Consider the following 18,559-nt stretch of genomic DNA (forward strand, 5'->3'; position numbering starts at 1 on the left):
GAGAAAATTACCTTTATGTTTAAACGTGGTTGGACTGGATATGGGAATTTCAGGCCCCAGCTTAAATTCTTGTCTTGCCCCATGAGCCCAGCTGAGGGGCAGGGGTGGAGAAAACCCATATACAGTTTGATGGTGTAGCTGTCATAATGTTGAGCCTCCCAGGTATTCTGCAGAGTTCTCCATATAGATGTATATGATGAGTTTGCACCTTTCAAAAGTAAGATTAAACTTAGCTGAAGTACCATTTATCTCAGGATGTGTTAATCTGATTTTTTTTTCCTATTTTCTTCTTTTTCCCTGTAATGTAGTTGACAGAAAAATTGGATCAGTTTACTACCGAGTTGGACGTGAAAGGTGAACACTGAATTTTCTATTACTTCATTTTAATGCAATGTGTACACCTCACTATTTGATAAATTCAGACCTTCCGGGGAAAAACTGAGAATCACATTTTGGACACAAAGGATCAGATGTTGACTTACATTGCAGAGACTATTGGTTTAATTTTCTAGTTTGAGAGGAAAAAATGGTTTCTCTGCAATATTTTGAAATTTAAGGGTGTTGTTTTCATACTGGAGCCCTGTTGTTAGCTGTGTGCCACATTTGTGGGTAGGAGATTCTTGGGCAAAAGGGAATGCTTAAGGAAAAGGACAATAGGTATAGCAGTATAAAAAACAAAACCAACCAAACAAAAAACAAACAAAAAAAACACCCTGAGGAATTTGAGGTCATGAAAGCTTTGTGAAGCAAATTTAGCTTAGGTCCCGCCCTAAGGTTAAATTAACTGAACAAGACATGGAAAAGCACTGAGCAAAACATGAGAAATTGCCAAATGTGACAGATAATGGTGGAGAAGCTGACAATGGTTACGTATGTGAGGGAGGTGCTGCCAAGCTACAGCACAGTGATGAGTCAATAGCATGATGCTGTGGAGAAAAGCAGCTGTAGCTTTGAAGTGTGCTCATCGGGAGATGGCTGCAAGACATGGGAGACTGCAATCCTACTGTAATTACACTTGAAAAGGCCTGAGGTAGGCCACGGTGTTCAGTTTTCAATGCATCTCTTCCAGAAAAGAGAGATAGCAGAGATTCAACAAGGGTGGGATGGAAATTGACAAGAGAATATGAAAAAGGTGAGAAGCTGAATGAGATGTTTGCTCCACAAGAGACATTTGAGAGAGCAAAGAATCATTAAGAAAGTGAGGCCCTGTAACAGAACAGTGATCTGTTATCATCTGTTCCTAATGAAATTGGAAGAAGTGTTTGGCTACTGAGTAAATTCTTAATTGTGAAGTGTTGAAACATTTACCTCTGGGAAGCAATAACAGAGCAGAAAAACATCAGGTGTGTCTATACCTGACAGCTCTTGCCTCAGCACAAGGATGTAGGTTAGATCACATCTTGAGGCTTTTCCAATCCTACATTTCTATGGTTCCATGCTCACTTTATACAGAGACTTTCTTCTGCAAATCTAGCAAACAAAATTAGGTCTAGGAAAGCAGTTTTCCTAGGCATACATACTAGCGCTGATATTAATTCATTTAAATAATTTCTCCCATGAGGTGTTGTCTCTTTTTTTTTTTGTTGACTGGTTTCCTTGAGCCATGAAACAACTGCCACTACTTAGCTCTGCCATTGTTGACTTTAGAGTTCCTGGTGGAAGTACTATTCCTTATGTTTGTATCTTTCAAAGCATTGTGCTCATCTGTGAGCTATAGAATTAATGATGGTAAGCTTTTGAAGTATTATATCCTGAACAGATGTTTCAGTCGTTTTTAAATACTGACTCTTACTTTGGCATCTATCCATAGCCAAGAGGAGAACCTGTTCACAGGAAAGGCATGAGCTCATTGTATCAACGTGTGCTGCGTTTCTTTCTCAAAAGTTAGCAGGAATGCTTGTATTAATTTTAAATGTGTAGCTATGGTACGGATTATCTGGTATCATTAGCAGCTTCAGAGGATAGGAGTTTAATATTAATAATCACTGTTAGCCTATAGACTTAATTAGCATGAGAAGTGTCTGGATGCTGTGCAGAACCAGTCTTGGTTCTAGATGCTGTTCCTGTCTGCAGAAGGCACGTCCTGATTGCTGAGCTTTTGTCCCCAGGCAGCTGAGAACAGCATGTCCTCACTGCTGCTTATCGATACTGCTTCTCCTCCCTGGTTCTAGGACTGTTTAAAAGGTTTCTGGCTCTTAACCAGAAATGAAGAGCGTGAGTGCCTATTGAAACAGTCCCTTGCAGTCAGGCAGTTTTTTCTTCTGTGTGGGAGTAGCTGCCTTTGCTCTCCTAAGGTAAGTTTTCTTGACTTCTGCTCTCAGGGACAGAATACAAGGGTTACTTGGGCTGTCATCAGCAGTTTAACTCATTTGCCTGGCTACCCTTAAAAAGACTTTGCTTAAGCCAAGTGTAGATTTCTACCCATTCAGGGTTGAAAGGGTAGGAAAGTAGGAAAAACATACAGAAATTCAGAAGTGAAAAATACAGTGGAACTGTTGAAGTGCTCCTCAGCTTGCAGAGCTTGTAACTACGGAGGCGCAAATCCACACTCAATATGCCGCTTGGTACAGTATATAAAAACTCTGCAGTGGAGTTATGCAGCTCAATTACCACAGTTGATAAACTATGCAGCTCAATTAAGAAGGTCCTTTATGTGGGAAACAATGTGAATGGAAATAGACGCCTGAAGTAAAATATGCAGTTCAATTGGAAAATGATTCAGGTAGGTAATGAAAATATGCTATCTGATATGCAAAATGTGAATGTGAGAGGGTGTGTGTGCATGTATGCATGTGAGTGTGTAAAAATAGATTGGGTGTGCTTACAGTTTGTCCATCACAGCAAGGAAGGATGCTGAGCATCTGAAGAACCGTCAGATGGGCCTGAAGTGACATTTGTTTGTTGCCTATGAGTATTGTGGAACTTTCTCCAAAACAGAACTGGCTATAAAGAAATAAGTATTCAAACTTTTCTGTTTCTGATATAGTTCATCAATGAGATGGCACTTAGATGCACAGCAGATGTTGTCTTTTGTGATGCAGATGAGCCTTTTGGAGCAGTGCAGCTGATAATGAGCTCTGTGTATTGTTACAAGATAGGGCTGCCAGGCAATAGCCACCTACGAACCCAAGTAACGAACAGCTACAGTGCTGAGGCAGAGTCTAGTTCCTCTGAGACAAAGGGTCAAATCATATGGTTTTTAGTCTTCATTCAGGGAAAACCTATTTTAATTTCAACAGGAGCTTTGACTTTGTCTGGAACACAGGGTTTGGCCTTTAGAAATAAACAGCTATTCTAAAAGTGTCAAACCAGATTGCTTTGTCAGTAATTGGAGTATAAACAATCCTTAGTGTGCAAATAATAACTAGAATAGTTAAAAAATAGTGTTAATAGCTAACATGGAATTTGATAGAAATATTAGGTTGATATCTAACAATTTGTTTGGCAGGAGAGTTTACTGTCCTAAATACTCCAGTGTATGAAATTATGCAAGTACACTAATTATTGGACTGCTGCCAGTCAAATGCATGGCCCAGAAATATTTCTTGTAAACTAGTCCATATAGAAACCAAAGATTACTTCATGAATGCCTGTGTCGTTATTCACTTCTTTATCTGGAACAGCAAATAGGCATAAGGAAACTTGTGGAAATACGTACTGGGAGAACAAAAGATGAAAACCTTCTAAGAGTTGCTCAATTGACTTCAGTGAGCTTTTGAGAGGTTCTTATTTCTGGAGAGAAATGTTTCTTCCTCAGAGGAATGGACACACCAGGATACGTTATCTGAAAGGAAAAAAAAATCAAATTATATTTATCTCATTATGGTAGAGGAAGCATTGAATCTGTTTCTATAGTTCTTAGACAAAATCGTTAATATCTGTGTAAAAGATGCAGCTGTGAACTAGTTAACTATGTGGCATGTGGTAGGTAAAGAATTTGCTTACAAAGGAAATGTTTCCATGTTCCTCAAGGTATTTGTGTCCTCACCGATTCCATCAGAATCAGGAATTTTTGCCAGGTTTTAAAAATCTGAGTGGATTAAGGGAACAGTCATCAGTGTCTTGCTTAGCAAGATTTTGAGGCATCAGTGCACATACTTAAAGGACAGCAGTAGGCACTGCGCCATTTGTGCTAAATCTGTCTTCTGACAATGCTACCACTGGTGGCTGACCACCAGGCCCTACAACACAGAGCTAAATTTTGTTATTTGAGCTTGCTGATCATCTGAACGCAGACTTTAACTTCAAAATCAGGCAATTATTAGTCTAATGTAAACTATCCAGAGGCATGATCCATAACTTCTGTACTATCCTCATTGGTTTCTGTGGCTGATTTCGGGCATACAACAGATTTCTGGCATCTAGACGTATGCAGGAACATAAACCTGATTTTTTTTCTAATATCTTTTTACATTAGTAGGTTGTGGGTGAATGTGGATTTTTATGAATGCTCTAAATTAAAGAGACTTCAGCTTGACTGTGAAATTAATAGGGCTATCAAAAAGCCCACTGTCATTCTACAACAATTGTTAATTATTTACAAGCAAACTTCTGCAAGAACAGTATTGTAGCTGTCAGCATTGTTGTTATTAAAATTAAACTGCTTTGTCTGAGTAGAAGATAATGTGACTCATTTAGGCTAAATGCAATGAATACAGAATATTCTGTTTCTCTTCACCAATTAGTCAGAGAGAACAATAGCATCTTTCTTTCCTAACAAGATGTTTATTTAAACAAGTCTAACAAAATACATTATTTTCAGGACTTTAAGAAGGACATAAATTCATTGCAGCTATTACGAAGGTTAAAACCAAGTTTTTTCTAGGATGGGAAAACTCTTCATAAAGTCAATTCTCCTCTTTCAGATAGTGAAGTATGCATGTAAATCTTTTTGCCTAACTGCAATACATTGTTTATCATGAGCTTTATGTGCTTTAGAGTCGTGAGTTGCTCAAGTGCTATTTATTGTCTTTAATTTCGTTTGTCTTTCCAAGCATATCCTGGTCCAGTGTTATTCGGTGTTCTTTCTGTAGCCGATTACATTTTTTATAAACGGTAGGAGGGAAGTCGAAGAACGTTCAAGAAGACTGCAGTGGGTGGCTTGACTCAGGCTTCCTGTGACTTTCTTTAACGTGCAATCCTGCATTAGCTAACATTGCATTGTCTTAGTGACATTAGTGGTGTATAACAGTGAATCCATCAATGAAAAAACAAAAGAATTAAGGTATGAATGTGTCAGGGCTGTAAAGGGTGATGCTAGCATGGCAAAGCCCTGCAGTGAGTGTACAGATTGGAAGGGACTGAAGCCCCTAGCCAGAAAAGTGCCATGTTGCTTTGTCTTTCTTCAAGGTAATGCCATCAGTCTTCTTTTCTAAGCTTGTTTGGGTTTCTTGCACCTGATCTTTACTTTGCCTTACTCTCCTTAGTCAGCTGTCTTTGTTGGTTTTCTCTCTGACTGTACAGATGATTCTGGGAGCAGAGAACATTCACTCCAGGGTAAGATATATTCTGTGCAGGACCCCTTGCTGCTGTCCACCTCATGGTATTAAGAGAATGGCTTGTCTGAGAAGGCAGTCAACGTTCATCTTATCCTTTTTAGTGTAGCTATCAGAAGAACTTTTCCACATAAATCTTCTCGGGACTGTGATTAGCTCTGACTGTAGTTGTGTTTGAGTAGGCACAAAACCAGCTTGTGGTTCTACTTTTCCTTCTGTATAAAAAATTGAAAAGATTGTCAGACACTGGGGGGAAATGTTACTTCTGTTGCTTGCAGCGAGTGAAGGAATCAGCCTGTTAATTCCCACTGTGCAGTAACTTAAATCAGATGCAGAAGGAAAATCCAAGATCCTCTTTGTGCTCTCCTAAGCCAATAGTTAGGCCATCCTGATTTTTAAAATACTTTCTAACATCTCTTGTTTAGAAAACAATTTTTAGAGTGAAGGTTTATGTTCTGCTAACAACCTGTAAGTCTTGCATAGCCTCACACAGGCAGAGGGAAGCAAACTGTGTGTTTCATATGCATGCTAAGTTAAAAGGAAGATGCAGTGAACGCAATCATATTAAAAAAAAAAAAGTCTCTTAGCTTCATTAAAGTATGTGTTCACCCACCGTTAATTTTGTATTTGGTTGTAGAGGCCATGCTGGAATGATCTGGAGCTAAAAAGCTATTCTGAGTGCTTACTGTTAAAATCAAGGACTTGTAACTTAATTGTATACTCTGTGGAGCGGATTTTTTTAAGCTATAGCTTATAAATCCTTACTGTGTTGCAAAAAGACAAAAGACCTAACAAAAATGGTACAAACGTGCCTCCTCGTTATCTTTGGGCAAACAGTCTTTCTTTTCTTCTGGATAAGTAGCTGGCTGAGAGTGCTTGACGTTACCCTTCGCTGTTCTGCGAGGTGGCCAAAGCAATATCCAAATAACCATTATTAGAAAAATGGCAGTGCTGGGACACTCCCTGTGTGGGTTTGCTCCTGTGCTCAGCAACGAGGGGAAAATATAGCCCAATATCAGTTCTGTCAAGCTCCCCATGGGCCTGTGTGTAGGGTAGGGTTTAGTTACGGTTAATGCTTTGGAAATGTGGAATTTACTTATCAAAGGAAAGCTAAAGGGAGAAGTATACAGACGTGCTTAATGTGGAAGGCAAGCACGTTCAGCTTGCGTGCAAAAATCTGCCAGAATGATTTAGAAATGATTTCTCCACTGCAGCTGCCAAGCTTTGGAGGTGTTGAGGTAGGTCCTGAGCACAGGATTCACCTGGGCAGTGGCACTTTGTAAGGGCTGCCTGAAGTTCTGTGGGCTGGCGAGATAGGACAGATGTCACCTGAAAGGATGCACGTCCTGCCAAGCGTCCTGCTCCTTCCCGAATTTTCTTTGGGCTGGTGTTCCTCCAAAGACACGGAGAGTCCAGCCTTCTCGCTGACTTCTGACAAGAGGCCCCATATTATATTATATTAACTGCTGCAATTTCCTCGTTGCTCTTAAGCAAGTTATTAATTAACTGAATGTAACCACTGGCTGTTGATAAATCCTTTTAACTAATTCAAATTCCATATCGAGCTCGGAGCATTTCACTCAAGCTGCTGCCGACTTTAAGCTTTGGGAAGAATTAGTTCTGAGCTGTTTTTGAGTTCTGGAGTTGGGGAAAATGGAGAGAAGATATTTGTTTGCTTGATTCCACATGACAGCTCCAGGGTAACTGAATAGACTGTACGGTTGGTTTGACAAGGCTGTGCACCGAGCCAGCAGCCTCACATACCAGAGACAGGGGGATGGAAGGGGAACTGACAGTTGTAATGGATTTTATCAGAATTTCTCTAAAGACCAACAATTTGCCTTCAATTATTAATGTTTTTCAGAGGTTTCTCTCCTGAGAGGTATGAATAACTAACTTAAATAAATATGCATTCATGTAACACTTTCAATAATGAATAAATTACTGCATGGAAAGAAGTTGAGTAGCACATCCAAATATTAAATAATGGAAGAGGTTTTTGACAGTGTATAAAATGTTGTCTTTAATACTGGTTAAGTGACTGTTTTTTTCTGTGAATGCAGGAACTGTGGTTATTACATGTATAAATGTATTACAATAATGTTTGTTAAAAAACTGTTGTAAATTAGCTCGTAGTTGACTAGAGAGAAAAAGCAGTACCTGTGCATCGGGGTGTGTTACAGCACGGGTGTTAATCCCACAGCGTTCTTGATTCATCTTGGGGCTCAAATGCATTTCGCTTTCCTCCCCGCTCTCAGAAGGTACTCTGTACCCCGTGCTGTGGGATTATTGCCTTACGTTAGGGGAACTTGGAAAATACGGACTAGAGAAGGTGTTGTCTGTACTAAAATATGTACTGAAGAGAGGCTGGAGTGGATTGCCAGATACCTGGGAGGAACCTTAGGATATTCAGTGATAGTTTGGTGACTTCCAGTTCAGGAGACATTGAGGGACAGGGACTTTGATTGTTTTTTACTACTTTTTAATCGTTCTAGTCCCATTTTTACTTCCAGAGTGAAATTCTTGGAGACCTTATCCTGTTGTCATCTCCTGATGGTCTGTTCTGTTTAGTCTCTCATGCTCTTTAAACAGAAATGATGTTTTTACATTGAGTAAAACTTTGTAACAAGTCTTTTTCCTGTAACACCATGTAGTGTTGAAAACCTGTCGAGTATATGAATTCTCATTAAGAAATACTTGAAAATGGTGAACATCTGACAGCATTGCCATGACAATAAGTGTAGTGGTATTTGTTACATGAAGCAGTTTAAGATATGTAAGCAATGTTATTCTAGCATGATATTTTAATGAAGCTACTTAGAAATTGACTTCTTACAAATCTGTCTTACTAATTTTTAAAAATGTTTTTGCTGTGTTACTTATAGCATTAGCATGTTCTGAAGCAACAGCCGAATATAAACCTTTGATTCTATTATTTATATACTGAAAATTGTAGAAAACTCTCTCAATAGTACATAGGTTATCAAGCAGGTATGTTAAATGAAGTATCATTTTTTTGGTCAAGTTACAAACCTTTTGCAAGAGGCACACCTCTAACAGGTTTACAGGTACATTCTTTCCACTCTCCATCGGTTTTGTTCTGCATGGATTTTTGCAGCCAAAATTGTGACAGATCTGTGAGATCTGGCTCGCTTAAAGCATCATTTGAGCTATAAAACCTACCAATTAAGCCAGTTAATCGCAGGGGAGAATATTTACCTGGTGGTTTGCATGTCAAGGAAGGGTACTGACCTTCAGAATGGGGACAGACCTCCCTAAAAGCCCTGCAAGCCTGTTAGAAGAGATGGATCTTAAGAGGCAGTACATTTCCTCTGATTGTTTTCCAGTTGCTTCCAGTAAGAATACAGTTTCTTTTTGTATGAGGTCGGGCATTAGTCAGCTTGCAGCTCCCAGGACTGCAGCAAGGTGTTTCGTTAGCCCCCCCCAAAATAATAAATCCTAATTAGTAGACTTCGTGTTTCATTGTTTCATCATCTGGTCCAGCTCAGCATCCATGGGATCTCTAGACGACATGAAGTGTGGAAACCTGTCATGACAGAAAAAAAACAGGCTTGCAGCAAACAATGGTTGTTTTGTGGGAAGAGTTTAAATATATGCAGCTGATCCCATGGGAACTGCTGTAGTCTATTCACCCTGTGTGAAAATGATGCTCTTTCAAAATAATCTTTAATCCTTTTCTTTCACTGAAAAATGTGAGAACTTTATTTAAAAGTTTCGAAAGAGCGCTCTATTTTAGTAAGTAAATGTGTTTCAAATACAAAAATAAATCAAATTATTATTGTAACACGGAGGGGGGCAGTTTTCCAAAATATCTTGCAATATTCTATCCATAAATTACGTATGTGAATGTTCTTGGGAAAGTTTCAGGCCCGAAATAATCAGGAAATGTATCCGTGCTTTCTGTTTTTTTCCTGCATGGATGCATGTGGGGAAGGAAGTATCCAACAGTCTTGGAGACATTAGAAACTTTTGTGACCGAGACATCCTTTTTCTAATTCTGCAGAAAAGATTTTTCGTGTGAGACGGGGGTGAAGGATTTCAAGAGAAGGGAATCCTGCTGTATACACAGAGTGAAAGTTTACTTTGAAGGTGATTGTAATCTTCCTCCTATTCACAGAAAAGTAAAATAAAACTAGATGTGCAGTTGTTGGGAATATTTGTCCCCACCCCCAGAGAGAATGGGAATCCAAACCTCTCTTTGTTCAATCCATGTGTGTGTGAATAACATCAAACACCCACAGGGTTTTGTAGAGCTGCTGTCCTATCTGTTTTCCTGTGTTTTTTTGTTTTTAATAGGACCATGTCCTAAATATTAAACCCAGTTCAGTGAAATATACAGTCTTACTCCTGGTGGTATCATGCAGCATATGTTTTATAGTCTGCACACAGAGTGCTGAAAAGGGAAAGAGCTACTAACACTGTTGTGCTTTTGCTTTCCTATAGCGTCTTTCATCCAAGGCATCCAAAGCACTTCATACAATCCAGTGTATTAAGCATGGCAACGTGTCTGTGAGGTAAGGAAATGTATTTATTTATTTATTTATTCCTTTTTATTGATAGAATAGTCAAAGCATTGGGCTGGGATTGCATGGGATTGCTATGGTACAGCAAGACCTCTGGCCTCCCAGTCCTTTAACACAAGTCTCTTCACTTAAGGAGAATTCTCTCTTGTGTAATTTGCTTGACAATTAAACCTAAAATATTTTTTGCACTGGGTGTTCAGTTTATACTGAAAAGGAAATTTACCTTTTCTTTATCAAAGAGTTCTGGCTTTTAGGGTTGCTTGATCCATCAGTAAAGAAGCAGAAACATCAGGTGGCAAGGCTCTAGTCTGAAGCTGTGCTGCGGTGTTTGAGGAGAACCATGCTCAGTGCCTGTGGCAAAATGGGTGTCATGGAGGAGAATGGGGTTTGGGAATGGATTAAGAATTGGGAGCCCTTGCTGTGCACGAGATTAGGAGTAGAGTCTGTCCTTGGTGTGGCTCCAGCAAGGTTCATCCTCCCAGACTGTTGTCTCTTGAAGTGCTCAACTGCAACCGGTCAGTGGCTTTGAGAGTTTATCCCTCAAGGCTGTGGGTTATGGATTTTACTGCAGAGATGAGTTAGCTCAGGACTCGGTAATGTTTAACTTTGTTCTGAAATGCAGTGTTATGTAAATTCCCTTCTAATTTGCTTGAACAGGGCAGTAAGAGGTTAGGGGCCTCTTGCTTTTTAGTGAGAAAACTGGAAGATGCTGTAAGGTTCACTTAACGTTAAGTGCAGGTGGCCTGTGTTTCCAAAACTTCCTTAAGTATAGTGAGGGGTTTTTCATATTTATGTTGTTTAGTGTACAGCTAGATTAACAATATTGCACAGTTCTTCAAAGATTGCCCTTTTGTTTTCAGTAGGATAGCACCATCTGGTAAAACTGAGCAACCGTACTTTCATCTCAAGTCCTTTGCAAGTTATGGAAATGACTCCAACTTCTTGCAGCATTTGCCCCACTAAAAATTCAATATATCTGATTCCTTCCCCTTCCTCTCTGATTCCAAAAATACTTTTTTTTTTTTTTTTTTTGTCATTCTAATGTCTTTCTGCAGAATCTGAGTTCCTGATAAAACTATGACTTTTTTTAGCAGAGTTCAATTGGTTCTTGGATGCCTTTAGGTCTGACTGCCCTTTTACGTGAATTTTTTATTGTTAATCTTCTTTCATTGGGGGAATTATTTTGCAAACAGACCAATTCAATTGCTTCAAGCTCTGAAACCTGTCAGGCTAGCTTTTGTTCTGATTGCTTCTGATAAGGAGCTTTGGTAAGAATGTTGTGCCTCCAGCAAGTTAAGAGACTCACCTTGGAGGGGAGCAGCTTCAAGGTCCCAGGGAACATGTGGCTCTTTCAGTTTGTCATGAAAAAGGAATCTAGGTGTAGAAAATCAGAATAAAAACTTTGAATTAGGTGTGGGAGAGCACCACAAACCTGTGGAAACAGGCTGTGTTATAAGCTGTTTCTTTTTATGCGTAATGATGACCTGGAGTTTGTTACCAGAGCTGGAGTCACTGCTTTGTTCCCACACTTTGACCACGTGAAGGTGTGGATCCCTGCTGCTAGCCCCCACGGACACAGCACTGACGGGGAGCCGCACTGGAGGGAGGAACTTTGGCAAGTCCTTTTGCCTGTTTTCCATTGACTGTGTACGTGGGGCACAAATTTAAGTCTGATCTCAGATGCTGATCAGACAGTGATGTCTGTCCTATTGAACAAGAAGATTCTGACGATGTGGAATCGAGCTGATGAGGCATCTCAGGAACCATGCTCTGAAGCAATTTAATTGTCCAACCAGGTTCTTTTTTTTTTTAAGAATAAAAGACATGTATTATGTTTTATCTTTTCTTCAGTAGCAGCTACCTACTAGCAGTAAACTAAAACCTTGTAGTGAGTAAGGAGTTGCTTAAAGAACAATTTTCTCCTTGTAAGACCTATGCAAGAAGAGTCTTTGGGGCACTGTTATTAAGTATTAAGATGACAATACAATTCCATTTCAAAGAGGTTATGGTTAAGTAAATGTTTTTCAATATTGTCCTTATTGTCTATAAACCATGTACAAATGGAATCAGTCCATCAGAGAGAACAGGACCTTTCTGAGAAACTCTTCTGCAGAAGCACATTGAGTAGATATCATTCGCAAAATGCCAAGAAAAGGTAGCTGTGTTTCAGTGCATCCGATCAAAGGGAGGACTCAAATGGAACTTCATTCCTGAAGCATTTTTCTGAATTCTATGTCCAGATTTTGTTGTGCTACTTCTAAAAGTAATGTTAAAAGCCAAAAAACTTCAGACTCTCTTTTGTATTCATGTAAAGTGTTACAGAACGATAGCATTTATTCCTTTGGACAGAAAATCTCCTCTATTGCAAGAAAAAGAACAAGTGAACAAACCAGTGTGAGCTTACTGAGTTTTTCTTTTTAGCCTTCTTCCCAGGAAAGGATAGCTTTCCACTAACACAGAGAGTTCTGTCTTCTCTATTAAAAACAACTGCAGTCAAGTGGAATAGGCTTTGTATTTTGTCCTAGAAACAGAGCGTTTCATTCAAAGATAAGGCCTCTCTGCGTTTAGGTTCATTTAGTCACCTGACGGAGAGATTGGTAACTTTTAGGCTGCTTTAGTCTGCATTCCTGAAATGCTTCACTCCTGGCACTGCAATTAACAGCTTCGGGTTCACTGCTTACCACCAGATTCCCCAGCTTTCCACTCGTGCCCTTGGATGTTGCCTGTGGTAGCAGGAGAGCAAAGCAAACAGGCTTTGTTTGAAAGAACACAAACTTTACACCTCTAAACATCATTGAGGATGTCAGTGTGAAATCATGAACAGGTAAAAAAAAAAAAAAAAAACAGTTTGTCTATGGCTTTTCGAAGTTCTATTTATAAATTTGAGAATTGCTGAGTATGAGTACGATGGGCCCGGTCTCCTCTTTTGGAGGCAGAGCACCATCACCTTACTTGGGTGACTGCTGGTTTAGGTCTTTGAGCTTGTCAGGAGAATCTAGCCCCTTGTGCCTTGGGGTTTAGAATTTTAGTAGCTTTTTTTCTGCTTTTGTCTTGCTGCAAATAAAAAAACACTGTGTAATGATATTGATAGATTTAAAATTTTCTATTAAATTACCTATTTAAATCATTTTAAATAGTTAAGTATTTTAAATTAAAAAACATACAGTAGGTTTATGGCAGATCAAATTCAGGGTTTTGTCTATTCTGTTAAAATAGAGATTGTTTCAATGAACTATTTCTGGAAAGTTCTCAGTGTTTTGCATTGGTTTTGCCACTTATTTCACACTTCGCTTTTTTTTTTTTTTTCCTGAAAAAATAGCATAAAATAGAGCACAGGAATTAAGGATACTCTATATATTCCAGTTAATAATTACGTGATGAACTATGTTCATCAGCTCAGGAGAGGAGTTTGGCCATGAATGCACCACGTGGGCAATCTGGAAGCGCGCTTGGTAGATCTCTTGCTATCCTCAAAATCAGTAAATATTTTTTAAAATATGAATAAGTGAAGACAGAGGGAATTCTTTCCCTTGTGACGTAATGTTTGTGTTCTCAGGTTTCAGGCTGGGTAGGTGCGTAGCCTCGGCTGCCTGCAGCCTGCAGTGCCAGCTGCTGTGCTCCTGCTGCAGCACCTGAGCTCTCCCTGCGGCGCTGCCGTCGGGGCACACGTGGCTGTGCACGCCTTCAGCTAACCCAAACCTGCGTGAAAGTGAGGTGGTGCTTCATTCCCAGGCTTGTCGTGCTCATCCAGCTCCTTCATCACTCTGTCCAGATTATGAATAGCCTACTTGTCATAAAATTCCCTTTTCTTCTGTATTTTACTTCTGCTAATATATGTCAAATCTCTGACTCTTTTACCCCTCTATATAATATAGGGAAATTTTGCTCATTGGAAACACAGACCATGTTATTTAAGCAATGTGCACAAAAGCAGACTGATCCAGCTCTAGTGACTGCTTTTCCAGTGCATAACACTTGAAACTAACTCAAATCCGTGCATTAAATGAGGACCATATTTAGCAGGTGTCTAATGTCTTACCTTTACGTTGACCACCTTTGACTCATAGTCATGCATCTCTTGCACTCTGCAAAGCCAGCCATGAGTGGCGAAGCTGAACCTTTCTTGTTCAACTTCAGCATGAAGTTCATGGTAGGTGCTTAAGGACGTCCCTAGATCGGGAATTCTGCATACTGCTTACACGCACAGTTTAAAACTCTTTGCTAAACTGGATGATAGTGAATGCATTTGCTAATTTTTCCTTCTTTTTTTTTTTTCCCCTTTTAGATTGTGGCCAAGGAAGTCTTGAAATGTGCCACAGATTTGTTCTTCGTATTACACTGATGGCTAGTCCGCAGGGTTGTTCCCATTCTGTCCTCGTCTAACTCCTTCGTGCATATGCTGCATGCAGGGGCCTGGCTGAGTGGCAGCAAACACAGCCATGCATCATCTCTTCAGGCTGGTTTTGGCACAGAAGGACCTTTCACGCGCGGGGGATCTCTTCTCCTTAGATGATGCTGAAATTGAAGGAAGCCTCTCGGAAGCTCTTGAACAAATAAGACTGATTAGTTCATCTCCTGTAAGTGAGACACTGTCCTCTAATAATTTTTCATGAGATAAAATATATCATATAAACAAAGCATTAACGATGGTGACATACACAATTCAAGGTTTTAAACTCAAGAATGCCATACAAAATATGTGTCCTGCCTTTGCTCCTGCATTTATTCATGGACAGCTCCAGGCTCGGGGGTTGTTGCAGTGGGCTGGTGAAGTGTGGCTACAAAACGCTTGGTGAGCTTCTGAAAGGAGGCAGGACGATGCTGCCATCGCCAGAGTCCAACCCCTTGTCTCCTCAGACTACCTTTGTCACCTCTTTGTCCCTGTGTTTTGCCTTTAACTTGTCTGGTTACAGAGCGAGTTGTGTACAGTTTAATGATCAGCTCGTCCATTCCTTAATTATATTTCCCAGCAGACTTGAGCCAGAGCCTCAGAACCCCTCAAATGCACTTCTGGCTGGAGCGTGCGCCAGCCTCCAGAAGGGAAAGGCAAGCTCTTAGGAGCGCTAGGATACTCAAGCAGCAACACATATGTGTTCCAACAGCTGCGCTTTCCTGGCGTGTTACTTCATGTGATCTTTAAAATCAGTTTTGGCAATGTCCAAACCTAACAAGACCTGACTCAGTCACCAAGATGGCCACTGTGCACTGGCTTGTCTTCTCTTTGGTCATTTCTCCGACAGCAGTTATATCTGCAGTCCTTCACAAAGTTAAAGTTATTTTGGCCGCCGCGGCTGCTGTTTTCAATGCACTTCCACAAACCTAACTGCAGATAACCATGGGGATTTTGTGTAAAACATGGTATGCTTTTCAGGAGAGAATGCCCGAACCTGCCATCGGATTTTCTGAAGCATACGGCTTTGTGTGAAGCAGTGCGAGGAGCGGGGCCAGGGCTGGGCGCTGCCTGCCAGAGGGCTCCAAGTGCTGCCCGCAGCTGGGAGCAGAGGCAGAGAGCTGCCCCGCGACAGCCCCAAGTGTCATCACCTCTGCCCGGCACTCACAGACATCCCCAGCTGTAGCACAGACCCTCTGGAGCAGCACATTGCGAACTCATGCTGAATTTGACCCTTGTAAAATGTCCATATTTTTCCATTTTTGATGGAAATTTTGATGACTTTTGGTTAATACTATGGTCCGCCTTTCATCTTCGTTACTTTTCAGGGTGGAGCAGCACAGGTCAGAGGGAAGCACGGAGGAGCTGTATTTTGGGTGTGATTCTCCCCAGCAGCCTTTTAAGTTATTGCGCAGTGCTACTGTTTTATTGCCATGTGGTGTGTGTCAGTAATTATGGGGGATTACAGGGCTTTGCAATAAAGCCTGTTTAATTAATTTTTATTCATGTTATGTTAATACTAATTGAAACTAACCGTGCTTACGTCATGGGACCTGACATGATGAGAAATATTTGGGACCCTGCATTTGGCTATACGTAGGTAACAATTTCAGGTTGAGTTTTAGGATGCTTGTGGGAGAAGAGGCCCACACAAGTGTTTATAAGGCATGCAGCTGGAGTCTCTGGTCAAGAAGACCATGCTTTGAGACAGTTTGCTAAAAATCGTGTGATAACATAATCTGCATCTTGACAGTAATGGGAACTAAGACTTGGAACAGCGAGTGTATCATCTGTGACGTGGCCCATTTGTTTTTAATCGTGCTAAACATTAATTCTGAAGGTGGAAGTGAGCAAACAATAGGCAGTTACAAAAACCTCAAGCCTTCTGGTTAGTTTTGTGGGGTCTAATAAAGGATGTGCGTTCACTGGCAGATGTCTTTATTTGAACCAGGACTACCAAACCAACGACAACGACCAGGCTGTGGTGGAAATCTGCATCACTCGCATCACCACTGCCATCAGGGAGACGGAGTCCATCGAGAAGCACGGGAAGGCCCTCGTGGCTCTCTGGGAGTCGTGTCTGGAGCACAACCTGAAGCCTTCTGGAAAAGATGAGGACACGCCACATGCCAAAATAGCATCTGATATCATGAGCTGTATCTTGCAGGTAAGAATGAGCTGGAAAAAGCAAGGGAGTGCCATGCATTCCTCAGCTATCCAGTTTTATCTCTGAAAAAGCAGTTGTGCTTCATGTTTTCTAAGGGTGCACAAGAGTAGTTGCATTTGTTTGAAACCAAGAATATGACCCCAAATCTTAATGTAGGTTATCACGTATATGTGTTATCTCTTCTGATGAATCAAACATTTTGGCAGATTACTTATCTTTAGAAATATTGTGACTATTTAGTGCCAGATTTCGTAGTGCCAGATTTCGTAGTGCCAGATTTCGTTATCTTAATGCTCATCAATTCTAAGTATTTGCATTTAATGTAAGAATTAAAGTGGGAGACACAGGGCTACCATTTTCTGTGGTTACAGAAAGTTTCATTGGAAAGCACTTAATATCGGGAAGGAGGTTATTCTTTGGAATTGTTCTGGAAGGCAGAAAAATACTGAAGACATTTTAATAACGTGGCATTTAGGTCATTGGATATCCTGTCAGCAAGGAGACTCTCCCTTTAAATTTGGATTGCAAAAGCTGAGTCCAGATACAACGCAGAAGACTGACTTCTGACCTAAAACCTGATTGCTACAGCTCTAAGCAGAGGACTAGAAAGAGGTTATGCCCTGGCCAAGAGTGTTGAAATAATTTCTTAGAATATTTTACTAAATGCTGGAGGCAGCAACAATAATATGGAAAAAGTATTTAGGTCCCAAAAATGTTTGCTAGAAGAACAGCTGAAAATAGGTCCTATTTGAACCCTGTAAATGGAAGACTAAAAATAAGACCTCAAAGTATACAGCAGCCTTTTAGGGTAGGAGTAGGCTATTCCAAGGCTTTCTAAGAAGGTAATCTTAGGGTGAAAAGCCATTTAAAGATGGGGAGGAGGAAAAAAATCCCCCTAAGACCCAACCTGATTTAATATGGGATTTTTATATATATATATATATATATATATATATATATTTACTATATTTTAAAAGCAGGGACTGCAAGCAATATTATTTCTTGTTGGGAAAAAAAACTATCATACACTGGACTGGCCCTTAGAGAAATCTGTGTACAGTTATCTAGTGAGGAGCAGAAATCAGGGTTCTTTCCAGAGTCTCGTCTGTGGGTACAATGTATGGGTCAGATACAGCAGTTGTTTCTCCAAATGCTATGGAGTGTGTTTTTGTGTGGACTGCTTTGGGGTGGTGTTTGCAGCATGTCTGCTGTCTCATAATTGCTTTCTGTACCTCTTAAAATCAGATGTGTATTTTCTGGTTCTTTCGTTGTAAGAATTGCAGTGGTACTGGCACAAGTATGTCACTGTGCCATGAAAGCTGCTGCTTAGCCCCTTGTAGGATTGCTCAGTAAACTTACTGAGATTCCTCATCTAGTTTTGCTGAAAGTATTTAAAATCCAAAAGAAACAAGAAGTTTCAGGAAAAAAAAGTGGAATTAAAGATGAATTTTCTTCAATTAAATTTTAGTTTGCAATCATTTGTGGTCAGTTGTTTACTCTCGGTCCCTCACTCTGACGACACACAAAAAAGTATTATAATAAAATATTAAAAGAAGGATGAAACTTCCTTATCCTGAAGCCAGGTTGTCACTGGTGTTGGTTTAGGAAGAGTAGGAGTTTATTCTAGCCAGACATGAGGTCAAGTCTGTGGATGAGATTTAGCAGGATTTCTTCTGTGCTGCACTGGCAGCTGGGAGCTGCGATTCGTAAGCTGCACCCCGGAGCAGGGCCTGGTAAAGCATCCTTTGAAGGTCAGTGGTGTGCCGGGGGGGTCGCATCCTGTCTGCCCTTCTCTGTGAACGGCTGGCTTTGCTAAGGGCCGTGCCCCCTGATACGCAGTGCATTCCTGGGGGTGCTGCTTACTTCCCCTTCTGTCTTGTGTCTCTGGGGGTGAGGCAGTAACTGGATTTGGATGCTGGCTGCAGCACCACTTAAACTTTCCAGACCAAAGGCTGTAGACTGT

The 18,559-nt window shown here is 40.5% G+C and overlaps 1 protein-coding gene across 5 annotated transcripts in view; it reads left to right on the forward strand.

The window, feature by feature from the left end:
* Window positions 1-1,967: 1,967 nt before the first annotated feature.
* The window catches only part of VEPH1 (ventricular zone expressed PH domain containing 1), an 85,604-nt gene continuing 69,012 nt past the window's right edge, over window positions 1,968-18,559 (forward strand). Inside the window, exons 1-4 of one of the 5 annotated variants that reach the window (XM_040566750.1) lie at window positions 1,968-2,294; window positions 9,960-10,030; window positions 14,325-14,616; window positions 16,381-16,596. In XM_040566750.1, the coding sequence (XP_040422684.1) occupies window positions 14,479-14,616; window positions 16,381-16,596 (354 nt within the window). In that variant the 5' untranslated portion in view covers window positions 1,968-2,294; window positions 9,960-10,030; window positions 14,325-14,478. Of the gene's footprint in view, window positions 2,295-7,078; window positions 7,378-9,586; window positions 9,606-9,959; window positions 10,031-12,733; window positions 12,864-14,324; window positions 14,617-16,380; window positions 16,597-18,559 lie in introns of those variants that run through there. The other 4 variants (XM_040566746.1, XM_040566747.1, XM_040566748.1 and 1 more) reach the window with 4 other exon arrangements.

This window comes from Cygnus olor, chromosome 9 (assembly GCF_009769625.2).
Source record: "Cygnus olor isolate bCygOlo1 chromosome 9, bCygOlo1.pri.v2, whole genome shotgun sequence".
In the NCBI taxonomy this organism is placed as follows: domain Eukaryota; kingdom Metazoa; phylum Chordata; class Aves; order Anseriformes; family Anatidae; genus Cygnus; species Cygnus olor.